This window comes from Podarcis bocagei (assembly GCF_964188305.1).
Source record: "Podarcis bocagei genome assembly, chromosome: 7".
NCBI classification, from domain to species: Eukaryota; Metazoa; Chordata; class Lepidosauria; order Squamata; family Lacertidae; genus Podarcis; species Podarcis bocagei.
Genome location: NC_138132.1, coordinates 78,013,278 through 78,033,097, shown reverse-complemented (window position 1 = coordinate 78,033,097; position 19,820 = coordinate 78,013,278). Strand labels below are relative to the sequence as shown.

Genomic DNA, 19,820 nt, shown 5'->3' with positions numbered 1-19,820 from the left:
GGCAGGAAAAGGCAGGGAGCACTCAGGTTCACATAAGGTCTGCTTCACAACTGACCCCTCCAAACTCTAGCCATGGTCACATTGACACCATACATTTACAGCACATGGCTTTCCCCAAAGAGTCCTGGGAACTGTTGATTACACAACTCCCAGCACCCTTAACAAACGACAGTTCCCAGGATTGTTTAGGGGAAAGCCAGGTGCTTTAAATGTATGGTGTCAATGTGACCACAGGCTAAATCTGAACCATGCTGAAGCACCACAGCAGAACTGGGAATTGCAAGATCATTTGTGATTCTCATACATACCCTCTGACAAACTTTCAAAGTTAACCAACTCCCCTCCAATTCAGAAACCACCCACATTTGTTCTGCAAGATGACTTGACACAGGTGTGCACAGCATGCAGTCATATTCAGTCGTGAATTCCCCCCTACCTTCTTTTTCAGCTCAACGCTGATTGCATTGCCTTCTTTCAAATAGACTGCGTTCCCCCACAGCTGATCTCTTAAGGAAGTAAACTGATGGAACTTCCACTTCCGGAAAGCCCATTGGGCTAATTCATACTCGTGCTGAGTCCAGGGTACTGCAGGAAGGAGAGAAGGTGATTGGGTTCATTTGAGCTGAAGACAAGGACCGATTTCACATGAGCCCCACCCCTTCCAGATAATCTGAGGTCTTAAGTGGGGACCCTTTCTCAGTTTGAGGGTCATATTCTCTCATAAGCAATAAGACATCATGTCAGGAAAAAGCATTTAACAGATAAAGTCATGAGCCCCAGATAAAGAAATACAGAGGGCCACATTTGGCCCCTGCATCTGAGGTTCCCCACCCTGATCTAACTATGTCCAGAATCTATAGAGGTCCTAAAAAAAATCAGAGGGAGAGAAACTGTTAAGAATTTCACAGAGTGCAAACTATCCCCCTCAAAAGAGTATACCAGCTAAGAAACTGAGACATGGTTCTCTCAAGCCCTTATCAGCAATATGAAGGTAAAAACCATGGCCTAACCTTACATTGTGAGGGTTATGCAACATATTGTACAGAACACTGGAACACCCTGACTGTTTTATGTATTTGTAGTCTACCCTAAAGGGTGGTGATCCTGAAGGGTAAGAGACATATTTCCAAAACCATCCAAGTGATAAATACAGAGAAGTTCCTGGAAGAGATTGTTCTGTGTTAAACTGAAACACTGGGTTGCATCTAGAGGGAAGGAAAGTCACTTTTTGTTTTGTTAAGGTAGCCTTTGTCAACCTGGCACCCATCAGATGTTTCAGACTACAACTCCCATCAGCCCCACCCTGCATGGCTGAGAGTAACTGATGATGGGAATTGTAATCTTTGATAGCAATTTTGTTTATTTCAGGGGTGGTGAATGTGTGGCCTTCCAAATGTAGTTGGAGTCCTAACTCCCATAAGCTCAAGCCAGCATGACCAACAGTAATGGATGATGGGAACTGTAGTCTTTGATATTCATTTTGTTGACTGTCAGGTTGGTGAAAGCAGATTGAAGAGCTGTGATCATTTCCACAGACACTGTGAACATTTGTGGAGCAGTCTCTCACTCTCTCTGCAACCCAAACTGTCTGAATTCCACCCAGAACTCACCCTCCTCCTCCTCCTCTTCCTCCTCCTCCTCTGTGGTCTCGGCAGCCAATGACCGGGTCTCCACCTGCTTCTGTAAGGCCTGGAGCTTACTCTCATAATCCTGAAGGGGAAAGAGAAGAGAGCGTGTAGGAGAAGAAGAGACAGACAAAAGTAGAGAAGAGGTGGAAGAACACACACATAACTCCAGAGACAAGAAGGTGACAAAAGATACAGGCAGAGAAGAGTTCTGGGATAAATGTCTCATCTATCCATTTTCTGGGGGGAAACCAAACAATTTCCATGGGAGTTCAACAGCTGGGAAATTTGGTGGAGCAGGACAAAGTAACATTTGAGTTTGATCTGTGTGATCTGCTGGAGAAGCCCACGCCTAAACAACAGAAAGTCAAGTTCTGCTCCGTAAGTGGGTCTAAGAATCACTCAGTTGAAAGGCCTTTCAAGGGGGACAGCTGGGAGCGGTGAAAACAGGGCTGGACTGCAGGGGAAAAACCATATTATATTTATCTGGAGTCTGCCTCCCCTTTCTTCCTGATGCTTGGCTGAGCATTGGGCCACATAAGATTAGGCAGTGCATCAGAAGCAGCTCAGGGGGTACAGATTTCACTCTTCTGAACAAGAAACAGAAAAAAATGCACACTGATTGGCGACTATGCATACTGACTGCAGAATGTACATATTAATTTGATATATGTATGTTCCCTAAGGCCTGTTGGGCACTGTCTGAATGTCTGAAGAAAGTGCAAAATTCAGCTGAGATATGCACATTTTCCAAGGCTGTTGGAGATGATATACATTGACTGGGAAATGTGTACAACTTTCTCTTCATATGGAAGGATTCTGTGCACATTCTCCACAAGGCTTGGAGAATGTGCACAACAGCTGGTTGTTTCGCTTACATTTCCCTTAGCATGCAGATTTCATAAAAGGATTAAAAATCCTCTCTTCTCTCTTTCAGCTAAATATGCCCAGTTCCTTTCCACATACAGTGGTACCTCGCAAGACGAATGCCTCGCAAGACGAAAAACGCGCAAGACGAAAGAGTTTTCCGTTTTTTGAGTCGTTCCACAAAACGAATTTCCCTATGGGCTTGCTTCGCAAGACGAAACGTCTTGCAAGTTCTTGCGAGTTTGTTTCCTTTTTCTTAAAGCCGCTAAGCCGTTAATAGCCGCTAAGCCGCTAATAGCCGTGCTTCGCAAGATGAAAAAACCGCAAGACGAAGAGACTCGCGGAACAGATTAATTTCGTCTTGCGAGGCACCACTGTAGTAGATTGTGTTGTATCCAACTAAGTTATACTCAGAGCTGACTTACTGAAATTAATGTACCTATGTGAATTGTGTCCATTAACTTTAATAGGCCTACTTAGGGGTAGGACTAGCACTGGAGACAACCCTTAGTCTCCAGATCCCTCACCAACTTGGTAATGTTTTGAAATTGGTCTGCTATTATTTTATATGTTGTTTTTAGCTTTTTATTGCATTTTGTACATAACCTTCAGACGTGTGTGGAAGGCGACTGATAAGGAAATACGAAAGAAATGGACAGTGATGGACAGTCTGAATTTTGCCTTTGTACAGTAAGCTAGTTTCTACACACACAGACACACCTCCATCTTCCATCCAAACAAGCAAGAGGCATGATCAGAGTTCAAGGACACATTCCAGCCAGGCAAAAACACACAAGGAAGGTGCAAAGCAGGGCTGGCAAAGGTTGTGGCCTGGGGAAAGCCCCTAGGGTCAGACAGAGAGGACTGGGAGGCCTGTGATGTCCCATACCTGCAGTTCAAGGAACTAACTGAAATTAGTATGGATAGGCAAACTATTAAAAAAAGGTTTTTTTGTGGACAACTCACTTCAGGGAGCTTATTTTTGCTACTTTAATATTGTGAGGAAAACATCGAGAAAGGATGCAGGGAGAGTTGGGGCTCTTGAGAACAGCATAAAATGAAGCTGGGTTTGCTTAGCTTGGACAAGAAGAAACAAAGTATCATTCAAAACATTTTGAAGGGTAGGCTTAAGGAGGAAATAAATGTATGAATATTATCTACCTAACCCCATTCTGTCTTTTTGGCTTCTAAGGAATCAAATCAGGGTCTTTCCCCAAGCCTGGTGGCTTTGGGGCCTTCTGTACAACAAAGCAGATACTCTAAAACGGGAATTGACTGTTCAATCCCATGGAGAAGAAATGATGAGTGCAACCAACAATGAGAAAAGGCTTAAGCTAAATGTTGGGAAGGTATTATTTAGTAAAAATGTATTCCAAATTACATTTCCCTAAGGTGTGGTGAGCCATCTCTAAGGCTAGAACAGCAAGGTAGTTGAGATGTTGGGCTTGATTTTTGGAGGCACCTTCAAAAATGGAAACAAAAGATGGGCTAGACAGAGGGCTCAAGTTTTCTTCCAGATGTGCATTACTAGAGAGAAGAGTGCATAGTTATTCAGTATGGACAGCACCACGGTGGAGAACCTGTGGCCCTCCAGATATTACTGAACTCCCATCATCCCTATCCAGCCATATTGCCCAGTGGGCAGGGATGAGAGGATTCATAGACCAGCAACATCTGGTTTCCCATCCTTGGGACAGAAGGACTTGCTTCTGCTAGGATGGAAAGGTACCTGTGGCCCTACTGGTGTTGTCAAACTAGAATTTCCATCCTCCTTGCCTGTCAGGCAAGGAATGCCCAGAGTGAGGAATTACCGTATTTTTCCATGTAGAAGACTAGGTTTTTTTCCTAAAAAATAATGTCCAGAATTTGGGGGCATCTTATACATGGGGGCTACCTTCCCCCATTTTCTTAAATTGGAGCCCCCCAAAGTAGGGGGCATCTTATACATGGGGTCGTCTTATAGACGGGAAAATACGGTAACTCTCTATTGTCAAGAGTACAATTATCAGTTAGGAAAAGGCATGTCCATCAGTCCTTTGCCTCTCAGCTACTCCCAGATGTGCACCCAATGAGACAGTTGCAGCAAAAGAGAAACCCTGCCTCTAACCTCCTTCACCCAAGCTGTGTGCAAGCAGGCAAAGACGCCATCAGCAAGTAACCTGTTTCTGCGCCGCCGCCCCCGCCAATCAATCCTGGTGGGGACAGGAGGAAGAGATGTGCAAGCCCTTTGCACCAGACTCTCTCTCTCTCTCCTCCTGCACTTGTTCTTCACTCTCCAATCTGGCCGTTTCTCCTGCCTCTGACTCTCATCTCCTGATTGTTTCGGGCTCCCCCAGACCGATCCCATCTTCCAATTCAGTCTCCACCCCACCCCCTTTCTCCTGGTGCCCACTCACCAGTATCCAGCTACTATTCCTCAGTGTCCAACCAGTCTCTGACACCAACCATCAGTCTTACTGACTGAGACTGATGGGAATTGAAATTCAGCCACGTCTACTGGGTCACAGTTCTAACCTATTCTAACCAGTTAGAACCTATTTAGAACCCTCAAGCACACATCAAATTTTCACATACTTCATAAATCAGAAGTTAAAAAGAAAGCTATAAGCTCTGAATACCTTAATGTGCAGAAAGAGTGGGTGTAGTTTCTCCCTCTCTCTTTTACACACACACACACACACACACACACACACACACACACACACACACTTTGCATACAGAAACGGCTCTAAGCTATTAATAACAAAAAGGGCACAGAGGAGGGGAGGTTTGATTTCCCAGACTCCCAACAAAAAAGGCAGGCAACATTTCATCAATGGAAGGAAATAGCCTGGTAAGGTAAGCCCGTTTCCTGGCAACGCTCGATAGTTAATCTAACGGGTTTGCTTGGCTTCTCTGAGGCACACGAAGATGGAAAATAGTACATAGCCCACAAATGTTTGCATGGCAGGATGAGACGACAGAAAGCTTAGCTGAAAGTCTGGATGATTTATGTATTATGTATTTAAGGTAATTAGCCCAGCTTCTTTCAAAAAGGGTGAAGGGGACCTTGGTTTTGATATTTAAACTGGTTCTGTTCATTTGTGAGATTTGGTTACAGCCTGCATACAAAGGAACATAGGGAAGTATCAAATGGTAATCCTGCTCACAGAAGACACATTAAAATTAATGGAAATGGTTTACTTAGATCCATTAATTTCAGTGGGTGGGTCTGCTCTGAGGAGGACTTAGATGGATTCAACCCACAGGGTTGCTCCATCTAGCTCAGTGTTGTCTGCACTGACTGGCAACAGTTATCCAGCATTTCAGATGGAGATCTCTTTCAGCCCTACTTGGAGATACTAGGAATTGAACTGGGGACCTTCTCTGGATGCAGAGATGCTCTAACCACTGAGCAAAAGCCCTTCCCCCAAACACACCACTGGGCTTACAAAAGCACCCCACACCTGTCAATTCTGGGGCAGATCTGACCCTTTCCCACATATTAGACAGCACCTCCCAGCCCACCGCTTACAACTCACAGAAGACCAATATATTATGCAGAGGGTACAAGGGTATTTTGACAGGGGTGGGTGTAATATTTTTTAAAATTCTCCCACCCTACAAATACAAACAACTACAACCCCACCCTGAAATGCTACATGTAATCTGCTAGCACAGTTGGCCAATTGCTATGCTAAATCTCGCCCCCGTCTTTGTTTACCACGCAGATGGAGGTTTTAGCAGCTTTTAGAATTTGTGAAAAATAGGAAAAGTAACAACAATTCAGAATTCTATTGCCTGGGACTGATTTCTAGGTTCTTTGTAATGTGTTGATCAGTTCCTGAGCACAATCCACCAATCCACCATGTGGGGAACAATGACTCCAACACAATGAGTATGGAGTAATTAGACATAACCCACTAATGACTAACTTAGTCCCATAGTTTCAACGGATCTAGTCAGAAAATGACTGTAGTTGGATACACCCCACTTCATTAGAGCAAGAATACTGGAGCAGGATGGACCCCTTTAAACGAAGAGGCACCTTTAATCAAGGTGGAGCTTAACAATTGACACAGAACTGCTGATAAGGCTCATTCGAAGGATAACTGATGCTGAAGCAACATCTAAGCTCTGCTCCCCTTTACTATGCAGCCTGAGCCCTGCACAGGACAGTTTAGGTTTGTTTCAGTTCAAAGCAGGACAAGGTAACTGTGCATTGATCTGCTGCCCATCAATGTCATGGGACACCCCTCCACATTGAAGGGGCCAAGCAGATGGGGAGCAAGTTCCATCTACCTTTCTCCATGTTGTTTCATTTCAAAGGAAACCTCCTGCCCCCTAACAGGGCTTCTAAAAAGAAAGCAAATGCTTTTAGATCCCAACCAAGACAACACAAGACTTACAAGAGTATTTCATCATTTATTGAAAGCACTTGTTAAAATGCACAAGCAGTTCTGCTTTTCACAAAATGCAGAGTTTTGCTTTTTTAAAAAAATTAAAACCCCTTTTTTTTTGGGGGGGAGCAATAATAAATGGATAGGTTTTCAAAATCCTATCACTTCACCGGAAGAGTCATTTCCTCCTTTACAGTAATGATAACCGAAGTTCACACCTCTTGTAGCTCTCAAAACTATTTCAAAAGGCAAACACATTTTTACGATATATATATATAAAGGCAAGAGTGAATGGACTGATCTGCTTGAACCTACGTTCAAATATGCAAAAGATCCTCTCCCTCTAACTTTGGACAGATTTCTTGATTAAGCCCAGTCAGAAAGAAGTTGCTGAATAGCAAATAAAAACAGTAAAGAGGAGGCCTCACCACCCAACCACCTTCAACTCTCTCCCCAACTTGTAACTTTAAGGCAGCCTTCACCACCAGTGTAAGTTGAAAGCATACGAAGGGCACCAGGTTGGCAAACGCTGCTTTAAGGTAATCTCAAAACATATTTTGGAGGCCCTGGGAACTCTTAGTTCAGCACTGTCTAAATCACACAGCTCCTAACTTGTTAATAACACTAGTGTAATAATAGAAGCTCTCTCAATGCAGACTGGAATACCTTTTTGTCCTTGGAGCATGAAATGTCTGCTTTAAGCCAAGTCTCATGTAACTCAGTGGGATTTGCTTCTGAGTTAACTGTTAGGGATGGCAGCAGTGTGTGGAACTCTCCCCACCCCAGAACGGCTTTTCTGTAGGTGTTAAACCCCCCCCCCCAAGTTGAACTGTCAACTCCAGAACTTTCAGCAACAAACACCTGTTGGTAATCCATTACCCATCAGCTGGTTTTCTGCAGCTAATCTCCCCATCTGCTTTCCCCCTCCACATAGAAAAGCAGCTTGGGGAAGGATGACCAAGTAGGAAAACAGTTGTTGGGGCAAGAGTTAAGAAGCCTGGTACCCCTCCACTCCCGACCCCAGCCTCCGAAGGCTGCTTTTCATTTAAAGATAACATTGGGAGGCAGTTATATGCATCAATGTGTGAAGTCTAACTTAGTCCCAAGACCCACAAATTCTCATCCTATTTCTCTTTAAGGGGTCTGCACAGCATTTATCACAGAAATGAAGGAAGGGATAGAATTATTTTCTTTTAAAAATATGATTTTAATGTCCTCTTACAAACCTTTATGGATTGCCTGCATCCTGTGTTGTAACTGGACTCTGCTAGTCAGTCACTGCATTGTGCTCATTTCCTAGCTAGAATTAAATAGGCAGCTTTTCAATTGAAATGCTGTTCCAAATAATAGAGTTCCAATTTAAAAAAAAACACCTGGTGGCATGGTTTATGAAGCGCAAATTGTTCCTCGGACAAGAGAACTCACAGGATAAACAGCTATGGACATGAGGCAGATAAAAGGCTCAGGTCCCCAGATATGTTTAAAAACCTGGAGCAGCGAGAAAAGGGGTAAATTAAAAGGACACATAATTTAATTGAGGAATTTCAATAAGCACAATACTTTCAAGTTTTTGGTTTTTTTCAACTCCCCTGCTCCGTGACACCTTTTATACTGGAAACTTAACAGTAATCTCTGGCTCAGCAAAAGAAAATTGACAGGGGCCTTTGTCTACAGAAACATATTCTCTCTTTGCAACCAATACAATTAATTAAATTTAATTCATTGGCTAATTAATTAATAAATTTTGTGGCCCTGCAAGCAGTTCCAAACTTCCCTGGATTCTGCCCTATAGTGAGCAAACATACTTGGCAATCAAATCCATGGACAACAGGCAATTCCCATTATTTTGTTCACTGGGGAAAGGCTCCTGTCCATATTCCCCCATGCGATTGACGTGAGCACATGCCAGGCAAAGGACTGAGACTGTGTGCCTGGACAAGGAGAACTGCATCGTGTAATCCAAGAGGTCACCACTTTTTCTAACCAGGGAACCACCTTGAATCCTAGTGGTGGCTGGTGTCCATTGGGATTGGTAGGGTGTTAAGGCAGGGAGCTGAACAGTTGGTGGAGCCAATGACAGCCACAACTGCAGCCAACGAAAGGCAGAGCCAACTCATTCTAGTTTTCTTCCCATCCTCATCCCTGCCAAAGGGGAGGGAGCTGTAAGTTAGTAAAAAGGCAGGCAGGTGGGGGCTGGCTGGAGGCTGGCTGAGGACAGACTAAGGTTGGTGGGGCAGTGCCATGTGGAGTCAGTCTGCACTGCTTAACCCAAACATGCATTTGGGGACCTGTATCTTAATTATTTTACCACGTAACTGCATGGTGATAGTTCCGGTTTTCGTGACCCACCGCAAGATCAGGTAGTGGGTCCTGACCAATGGTGTAATCAGACCTAGAGCGGTCATCGCAGGAGGTAAAAGGCAGAAATTTCCATTCTGCCCCACTTGAGAGTCCTGCTTGTGCATCAAATGTAAACTGGCTGAACTGCCATAATAAACTCCTGAGACAAACCTGGAGAGACCTAGTCATTTTGGGGAGCTAAGCAGCCAACACAAAATTACTCACCCCCACAAAATGATTGCCAGGGCTTCTTGGGAGTTAGAAGGATTTCAAGTTCACTGTGGAGTTGTGCCCCCACAGAGTAAGTGGAAAAAACCAATCAAAATCTCTCTGCAAGTCCAGGGATGGGGATCCTGAGCCCTCCAAATGTTGATGGGCTACAATGCTCATCATCACTGGCCACTGGCCAGCTTGGGACTGGGGCTGATGGGAGTTGAAATCCAATAACATCCAAGAGGGCCCTATCCTTGCCCTTGTCTTTTAAATTAAAACGTATTAAAGACCCATGTGAATTGGAAGAGGAAGATGCTGCAGCTGTACACCCATCACATCGCTTAAAGGCAGCATGCAGAATTGGGCAAGCAACTTCATTTAGGCAGCTTTTGGCTGCCCCTGTAATGTTATACTGATTCTACCTAAGCTAAGAAAGAATGCGATTTTTTAAAAAGCACTCTGCAAGAAGATGAGAGTTTGGAGGACTCTACAAGAAGGACTGCACATGTCAGTGTTTTATTTCCTGAAGGCACAGAGAAGGAAGGGGCAGAGATTAGCTGTGTTCTCTTATCAGCCCCAAACCAGAAGTTTTATGGGTGAATTTGAACAAGATGAACTGAGAAGATGGAAAACCAAAACAAGGAATCTGAATACAAGTTGAGATTCAAGGGTCAGACTCCTAAATTGTTGCCTTGAAGCTTTTACAGATGACTTTCAAACACTACATAGTAGATTTGCTTTTGTTGATTGTCCAAAGGAGAGAGTAGCCCTACAGGTATTCCAGAAAGGCTTCAATTTTTTAATCTATATATATAAAAAGGTATCCCCATAAAATAAAATGAAGACAACTTCCCAAAGCCCCTAAGGTAATCATCAATATTCCACAATTCTAACATGTTTCACAGGCAATAATAGATAGGTAGAAAATGTTTGTGCTTTGCATATAAAACCACACATTTGCTAAAAATGATCATTTGAAACTCAGGGTAGGTATAGCTACAACCACCAACACCACCTCCCACGATCAGCACCACTCTCCCTCAACTCTCCAGTGACTCAGACAGTTGTTTCTCGGCTAGCTTTGAGGTTAGGTGCAGAGAATTGTCGCCTCATCCGTGGAGGGGTCACAAACTGGTTATAGTGGTTAGGCTGATCAGTCTGTCTTGCACGACCGTTGGCTAAGTTGCTCTCTGGATTCACCCCTCCACTGCCATAATTGCAATAGGACTGGCGGTGCTGATGCATGTGGCGCTTCTGCTGGAAAGTCTGCAGGTCTTGATTGTGGAGTCCACCATAAGGCGGCGATGATTCTGATGAGTCAGATGTCTGGCGACGCAGCCCTTTCTGCTGCCCGTTGAGGGAATTGCTTCTCCAGCGCAGCTGAGTGGATGTTTCTGGCTGCAGATGGCTTGGCTGCGGTTGAGCGTTCAAGGGCTGCCTCTTGATCTGGATATTATCCTGACCCCTCTGAGGGCCGTACGCACACCAAAGCTGCTGGGGATCCTTGGGAAGGGGGGCTTTACCGCATGGGTCTTTGTTTTCCCCAATTTCCTCTTTCTTCTTCTCCTCCTCCTTTGGAACCCTCACTTCAATCACTTCATCCTCTGTAATAATTATATGCGTGCCCGGGCTCCATGAGTTTCTGTGCTTAGGGTTGCTCTTGAACGGGAAGCGGGGTTTGCGGTTCTCAGGCGGGATGAACCGGTGAGGCATGTTCTGCCGGCGAAGCTGTTTGGCTATTTCCTGCTGCTGTAGGTTCTTAAAACGGATTTGCTCTTGCCTCATCCAGCGCAGCCGCCCACGCCTGAAGGCCGGGTCCTCCTCCATTAACTGGGAGACACGGCCATCATTCATGTGGGCATCTGTCTCATCAGATCTCATGCTTCCCTCAGCATTCACCTTCTTGGGGACATTGGGTTGCTCTTTCATTTTTGTGGCCGCCACGGCTGCCTGGCCCTTTGGTTCTTGGGAGCTGATCAGGGGCAAAACCTTCTCCATTTTGAGCATTTTGTTTCGAAGAACTTTTATCTCCTCATCCTTCAAGTTGTTTTGCTTCTTCACCTCGTGCAAGATGTCTTCAAGTTTATCGATATGCACCTTTAGGTCGTCCACATCAGCAATGCCCTTCCCATTGAGCAGCACGTCTTCGATCTTCTCATCACCAACCCCCACAGTGTCCCAAACGTCTCGGGCGACGGCTCGCCATGAGTCACGTTCATTGGGGTCTTTCTTCCCATACATAGTACAAAGCTCTTTCATCTTCACAATGGCCAAGGCCTCAATCTCTTGGCGCGTATGCCGGAAGTCATTGAGGGCCACCTCATAGCAGATCTCCTTCACAGCCTGGATCTTCAGGTCTGAGACGGTAACCCATCGGGAGTCTTTGCTAAGGCGTCGACGTTGAGGTATCTGATACATTTTAATAGGCTCTCGTTTCTTCCCACTGCTGGGGAGGCCACATTTTTTAACTATGGTTTGCAACTTGCTGGGGGGCAGCTTCTCTCTCAGGGAAGTGATCAGCCTCCAGCTCTCCTCGCAAGACCGCTTGTCCGAGTCATCCCCACTATCAGAGTCTGCATCCTTTGGAAAACAAAAATTGAGAAGTGGCCCCAAAATAACCAAAATTAAAATGGGGGAAGGAATGAAAATGCTCAACAACAAAAAGTAACTAAAAACTAAACAAATCATTTTGCAAGGGGTGGGGGTGGGAATCAAACAGAATAAATGTTGTGAAAAGTCTAACTTAAGATTTCAGGCTTATGATGCTGGACTCTTTATCCTAAGGGTGCTCCGGTAGTTTCATTAAATCCAGCCACATCTAGATTTCATGGAAAATTCGACTCTAATCATCATGGAATATTCAAAAACTTTCAAATCCAGATGAAACTGTTGAAAAAACTAAAACCAAGTACCTGGTAGGAAGGTGGAAGGAACACTTTACTCATGCTAGAAAGACGTGCAAAAGTTCAATCACACATTTTTGCCTTGGTTACTGCTGACGAGTTAATCCAGTATAAATGTGTATATATATTTAAAGCGATATTTCCTTCACGGTGAGTGGACCCAACAGTCATTGCAGAATGATCAGACGAACAGCCAAGGATAAGTTGAGTTAACATTGGTTAGTAAATGCTGTAAACGTGGTGCAGGAACACGCAGGTGGACAGTCCGTTCTACTAGAAAAGCAGCCAGAGAAGTGTTAGAAGGTAAAAGAAAAGGGGAGTGTTGGAATCAGCAGCAGCCACTAGGGATGGGGGTTAGAAGTCATGTAAGTGCCACTACAATGGGTGAGGATACTTCAGGCTCCCAGGAGAATCTGCTACAAGCAAGAGGTCTAGCCACCACATTCCAAAAGGGTCTTTTCCATTTTCCACTGATAACGTTGCTTTGAAAATGCTTATGAGCTTTAATCATCCTAAAACAGTATTTGAAGCACTAAACCCCACACAAAGCCTGTGTTATTTCAATGCCCACAAAAGTTTATCCCATATTTTATCACCAAGCCTCTTGCAAATTTACTAATTGCTAGTTCAGCTTTTGGTTTGTTGTTAACACAAGCTTGCTATGTTTTTAAAATGACATCACTCCTTAAGATTGTGAAGACTTAAGAAATGGCTTTCCTAAGTCATTTCAAACAAATAAAGCTTTTCATGCTGTTCTGAGAGGAAAGCCCATTTATTTGAGCTAGTGGTTCAGGGTTCTTTTAACTCAGCAGATGTTTTCCAGGGCCTGCTTAGACAATAAGGAATCAGAATTAGCTACCGTGCTACCAAGAAGTTCAGGGTACAGTCGTAACTTGGATCCCAAATGCCCTGGAACTCGGACGTTTTGGCTCTCCAATGCCACAAACCCGGAAGTGATTGTTCCAGTTTGCAAACGTTCTTTTGGAACCTGAACATCTGATGGGGCTTCCGCGGCTTCTGATTGGCTGCAGGAATTTCCTGCAGCGAATCGGAAACCACAGTTTGGTTTTCGAACATTTTGGAAGTCAAACAGACTTCCAGAACAGATTCCGTTCAACTTCCAAGGTACAGAACAACTGTATTTTAAACACGCTACCTAGCTGATTCTCGGGTCATTCACAGATCCCCACCCACTAGGGAACCATGAGGAACATCTATCCACCCACAGCAATAACTCTACTATTAAATAATACAATCCCTTGGTTGTAAAGAAATCGTCCATCATACTGCAGTGGAAATGGAAGATACCCAAACAGAATTCACACCACATGCTAATTTCAAGGCTGTGTCCAGAAAGGGCGGGGAAAGGGGCTTGTTGACATCATTAGACTTGTCACCTCTGTATTTTATGGCACATACACAAAATTTGCTATTTGCAAATATAAAGGAGGGTTGCTGATCTCGCCCATCAAATTCCATTATGAAGAGACTCAACAAATTATGTTAAGAAACCAATTCAACAAAGCTGAGGAGTGAAAAAGAGGAAGCCTCATTCCTACTACCAAATTTGAGGGTTGGCTTCAATGCAACCTTCCTACATGGAAGATTATACTGATTACATCAAAACTTAACATACCTGGATTTTTATTTTAGGAAAGCAGATAAAACTGTCCAGCCCAGCACTGATTTTTTCCTTAAAATTTCAAACATATTGTGCCTTCTATGTATGTTGTGGTTATTCTTTAGTAGGAAACAACATTACATTGATTTTTGCCATAAGCGAAAGCTCAGAAATCTGTTTGTGCTTTATCAGTTCTTTTGCAGAAGATATCCCTTTCTCATTCATCCACATACCAGTTTAACACACTTGGAACAGGCAGTTTTAAATGTGAACTATTATAGCCACAATACTAGACTAAGGACACTTGCAATGTGTCTATGGTGAGCTTCTATAATCCAAAGAATGCTATGGACTGAGGGCAGGTGTATTAGGGTGAAGTGGGAAGCATCTCACTAACTTCAGCCTGCCCCTACTTGCCTATCTTCTGATTTATGACTAGTCAGGTGATAACTCTGCCTGTCACTGGTTTTGGTTCCACCCCCTGTTGGTCTCTTGGCCTTCTGCCCTACCAGTCCTAATGGACACCAGTCATTGCTGTTTGCAGGCTGCTATGTGGTCTGCCTTTATCTGTGAATGAAGACGGGCCAAAGCTTCCAAGTCTCAAAGATTATTGTCATTTGTGTGCTATAGTACAGATGCTAAACACAAACTTTAAATGGCTCCCTTTACTCTGGCTTTGAAAGGGCCAAGCTCTGCACCCTGCAGGACCTCACAGCTCCCACTGAGCTGCACGTCTGCTCCCTGGATTATCCTGTGATCCTACCTAACCCCTTCTGTGTCAGGTCAAACCCAAATCTGGAACATTTGATTAGTGACTATGGATTATTCCACTGGCCCTGCTTGATCTGCCTTCATCAGTATTAGCTCTTGCACTCTTGTCTGACTAGCACCCCCCTGAAGTCTTCCTCTTTTGAAAGATAGGGAGACCCCAGCACCCATCAGTAATGCCTGGTGACCTCCATACTTTCTACATGGGGCTCCCTTTGAAAATGATCTGGAAACTTCAACAAATACAAAATGCCACTGCACACTTGTTAACAGGTGCAAGCCTTTAAGGGCATATTTTGCCAATTCTGAAAAAGTCTGCATTGGTTACCAATTGGTTTCCAAGCCAGATTCAAAGGGCTAATGATAAATTCCAGTCGAGCAGAGCTACAAGCTTTACAAACTCAGAAGCTACCTTCTCATCTAAGCCCCCTGGAGTTCTAAGATCCAACATGACGGTCTGCTGCAAGTGCCATCTTTCCAGGAACTGAGAGTTAGCTTTGAGTAGCAGCTTTCAACTGTGGCTCCAGAACAGTGGGACACTGTTGAGAGCCTATATTCTTCCTTTGTCTCACTTTGGAGACTAGTGAAAACACATTTTATTCCCACCCCACTTCCTCCTTCCCATTTGGGATATAATGGGAAGCATGCTTTTATTACTTCTGAGTCTAAGTTGCTCCTCTGTCCACAGAAAGAGAGGGGGTGACTGCAGCCAACTCTAACCCTCCATCTGCTGCCCTCTGCACTACACATCTCACACCATTCCCAAGGATCCTCCAACTCTCAGGAGCAATCTTTGGGAAGGTGCAGGCAGCTGCAAAGGGAAGGAAGTATGAAAACTCGAGTCCATGAACACAAACTCAGTATTCTAAGTTTGTTCATGTTGTAGTTTATTTGTGTCCAAGTTAATTTCAATTTCTGCCTTATTTCACTATTTATACTGTTAAAACCTTGTTTGTAATGGTCTAATTAGACTAGAAACAAATAAACGAATCTGATCCACTTTATTAAAACACTTTAAGTATTTTTATTTTAAACTGTCTTCACTTTATTAAAAAGGAAAATCGGGCTTGGGAACATTTTTGTTAGACTACAGTACAGAAATTGAGTAAATAAATTTCCAGCCAGCTACTACCTTCATTCATAGTTTCAGATGCAGGGACAGATCTCACTGCCTGCCACTAGACATCCAGACCAGGGATGTAGAACCTGGTGCCCCTCCAGACATTGATGGACTACAGTAGGTTCCCATTTGTGATCTAAACCCCTGCCCAGGAGTATACCCAGTCAACTTGGTTTCCTGACCCATCCAAAATGGGAATATGGTTCTTTTAGAGATTCACTTTACACTGATTGGACGAAGGTGCCCTAGTCCTCATTTCCTGCACCAGGATGCTAAAGTGGGAGAAGCCTGCTTCTTCCCTAGCAACCACCCTCAGTTCTGCTTGCTTTGCCCCAGAAAACCTGCTGTCTTTTAGCTACGTGTAAGTGATTTGCTAGTACCAAAAACTCTTTCGCCTTTTCCCATAACCACACACTGCTATGTGCATCAAATAACACCCTTGCTGGGGAGCCACACTCCATGCAAGGCAGGGGAGGAAGGTTAAAAAACATGCAGAGTTGCAGCAACAGTTTTGGACATCACGTGTGAAAAATCCTTGGCACACCAATGCATCTGGAAGGCTCTCCTCAGCAGCATAGAATTAGTACTTGGTGTTGATCCAAGAGAAAACTAAAGCAACCCTCCAGGGCAACCATAACAGGCAAGACCATCAAAAAAGCCATTTCAGAGTTGATTGGGGGAGGGGGGCTGTAACAATGCAAAATACAAGCCTTCCTTCTGACCTGTTAAGGAACCAGGATGTTGGCACATTGTACCTGTTTAGGTTCAACATCTACTTGAGGATGAGATCCATGCACTTTATGGTATGCCCCCGGGCATCTGAAGCCAAAGTAGCACGTGAGAAGCAAGGGGCAGCTAACAGTGGGAAGAGTCAATCTGATCACATTTCCTGAAAGTTTAGCATGTTGATTTCTGCAAGGACAGCTAGAAAATATTGACACCTACCAGCCTCTGCTGTTCCAACAAGAGATCTGCTTCCTCTTTTTCCTTCTTGTACAGAATCTCCATTTCTTGAAGTCTGGGGAGAGAAGTCAGACACCTGGTCAGCTTAATACAACCTGGGAATGTGGTGGTTGTGCCTAGCCTGGACTGGGTACCTGGCACCGAGTCCTCAGAGAACGAACCAGACTCCTCTCAGGTTGAGAACCTTGAGGAGAAGGCATGGTACCCTGAGATCAGTGCTGAGGATACCTTTGTGGGGAAGGAGAGCTCTGCTGAAGAACCCTTGTAGCTGTCACCAGAGGAGGTGTTGGAACCCCACCTCCCAACACCCCCCACTTCAAGAGCCCCAACACCAAAAGGTCTGGGCCAAAAAACAACATAACATACAGCTTGTGAGCAATGGGGTCTCCATATAAGCAATCCCTTCCATACCAGCACTTGTGGTTTAGGAGGCCAGAGTATGTAAGGGCTCCCAATGGAACCATCCAGTTGTTGGAAACAATGAAGGTCTCAGGTCCCTAGTCTGCCTGTCCTGCTATGGGGCATCTTGACTGAACTCTCTATGGGGCTATCTGTTTAGCCCATTTTAGTGTTGGCTAAGCTCAAAAATCTTCTTGGATGTTTTAACTGTGTATTGACAATTGTACTTTTTTCTGACTGACGGTCGAATAAAAGGTTGATGATGATGACTGAACTCTCTGTGATACTGCCCTTGAACTCTTGCCTGACCATGCTGCTGGACCACATTTTGGACCTAGACTAATTCTCCATGCTTGACCTCGGTTTGGTTCAACTGCACTGCAGCTGCAACCCCACCTTCCTTGGTGAGTGTTTTGCTAAGATGCTTGTACCTCCTGAGACTGGAGCCTGAGCCCCTGAGGGTACCCACTGGAGCACGGCAATAGTCAGGGTGGGGACAGCAGATGCACCCCCCACCTAAGAGCACCCATTTGCCCCACCTAAGAATTTCCTGGTGTGGGTGTGTGCAGAAACACACTTCTAGGTAGCGGGGCACTTTAAAAGGACTACGGGACCTTCAAGAGTCTTCTAAAAACTTATTTTGGCAGCTGATCAGTAATATTGTGGGGAAACACAAAAACTTCTGCAGAAACCAGAATCCTGCAACAAGCTAAATATATTATGACCAGTGCTCCATTTTAGCAACAAAGAAGCATCTCTCCACAAAACAAAATGTTGTCATGAGCCACTCTGCAAAACCTTCTAAAGCAAGCACCAAACAAAGGTTAACCGAAAACTACTCAGGAGCCTTTTCATAAGCAATTTCACTTCACACCTAACATTCCAACTAAAAAGAATTACATGTGAAAGTTGTACCAATATTAAAGGATGATGCTCTACAACAGTTAAGCTGAAGAGAACAGCACTTCAGTAAGATGGATGGAGGGATGAATGGTAACTTGTTCAGTGTCATGAAAAATGCATTACCTTTTCTCCATCTCCTGTTTCATATCAATTCCTTGTTTCTCCAGCAATTCCCTCTGAGCAAAAGTCCAATCTACTGGTTCTGAGGGAGTCTCTGCTGATGGAGTCTTTTCCCTTTCAGCCCGTGCTTGCTCAGGATGGTTGAAGCGGAACACGTGGTTTTTGCCCATAATAATACGATTTCCTGGACAGGCAATAAAAAGATTATGACCTAAAGGGTTTTTGTTTTTTGCTTTTTAACGAGAGAGAGCTAGCCGGGATTTGTTCAGCCATGTTATCCCCAGGCAATGAATTCTCAAGGACAGTCAAAGCCAGAAATCATAAAACCCTAACTCAAAGAAAAGACGACAGACTTATGGGAAGAGCCCAAAGCAACGTAGTAGAGCACACGTTCTGCATTCAAAAGGTTCTCGGTTCAATCCTTGGCATCTCCAGTAAGAAGGCTCAGGGAACAGCTCATGAAAGACCTCTGTTGGACAGCCATTACCAGAGAAGGCCAAGGGTAGCCAAAGTGATACCTTCCAGATATTGCTGAACTAAAACTCCCACCAGCCCCAGCTTTCATAGCCCATGGTCAGGGATGATGGGCTCCAAGTTGGAAAAGACAATATGGGGCTAGATGAGACAATAGTCTCTGAATAAAACAGCTTCCTGTATTTCTTTCATGGAGCTACACAGTTTTCAAGACATTTAAAAAAAACACAGAGTAACAAAATCCAACGTCTTTACCTGAGCGCAGCTGGACAGGTTGCACCACTCTCTTGCCGTTGACATAGGTTTCAGACCGTTCACCAGGTTCCAGGGTAACAATCACTAGAACAGGAATAAATAATACTTATATCACTGTTTTACTGACGGGAGAAATTGAAGAACCTGACCCCAGAGAACTTCTCCAAGCTCCTAGGTAGGGCCTATAAAGACATTGTAAGTGTTTACAATGGCTACTAGCCCTGATGGCTATGTTCTGCCTTTGCTCTTGGAGGCAGCATGCCTCAATAACAGCTGCTGGGAATCACAGCAGGGAAGAGGACTGCTGCTGTGCTCTGGTCATTTCCAAAAGGTATCCGGTTGGACAATGGGAGACCAGGATGCTGGACAAGATGGGCCTTTAGCCTGCTCCAGCAGGGCCCTCCTTATGGTCTTATGTTGTGGGAAGGACAGGGGAGAGAAGTCTTTCCCACAGAGAAGAATATGCATATTCCAGGATTTCCACAGGAATGCCTCTTAAAATCCTTCCGAACAAGCCAGGGCAAAACCAGGGTGGAGTTTAGCTACATAATCCAGAAAAGGGCAGAGTTCAGCTAATCAGAAGTCCAAAGAGTATCTTGCTTGTCTATAAAGAGCCAGAAGATGGCAAGTACCAATATAAGTAACAACACAGGGCAAAGCAGCAGAGCAATATTTAACCAATAAGCAAGCTGCTGTCTCACCATCACCATTATGGTTTCTCTCACTCCGGAAAATACAATGCTCCTCTTTGATGTGAGCCCCACTGAGAACGATGTCTTGACGCCGTTCAGCATCTGCCTGGCCAACCCTGCGTCCAGCAAAAAAGATTGTTTAAATTCCTTATAGCTTTAAAAAATATAAACATAGGAA

At 44.4% G+C, this 19,820-nt stretch overlaps 1 protein-coding gene across 10 annotated transcripts in view; it reads right to left on the bottom strand.

Moving 5' to 3' along the window:
• The window catches only part of KIF1B (kinesin family member 1B), a 138,937-nt gene that overhangs the window by 35,607 nt on the left and 83,510 nt on the right, over positions 1-19,820 (bottom strand). For 9 of the 10 annotated variants that reach the window (XM_081201347.1, XM_081201350.1, XM_081201351.1 and 6 more), the window contains 6 exons: positions 19,652-19,758; positions 18,951-19,034; positions 18,225-18,405; positions 16,782-16,854; positions 1,615-1,710; positions 437-586 (listed from right to left, as the gene is read on the bottom strand). In XM_081201347.1, the coding sequence (XP_081057473.1) occupies positions 437-586; positions 1,615-1,710; positions 16,782-16,854; positions 18,225-18,405; positions 18,951-19,034; positions 19,652-19,758 (691 nt within the window). Of the gene's footprint in view, positions 1-436; positions 587-1,614; positions 1,711-6,876; positions 12,005-16,781; positions 16,855-18,224; positions 18,406-18,950; positions 19,035-19,651; positions 19,759-19,820 lie in introns of those variants that run through there. The other variant, XM_081201355.1, reaches the window with a different exon arrangement.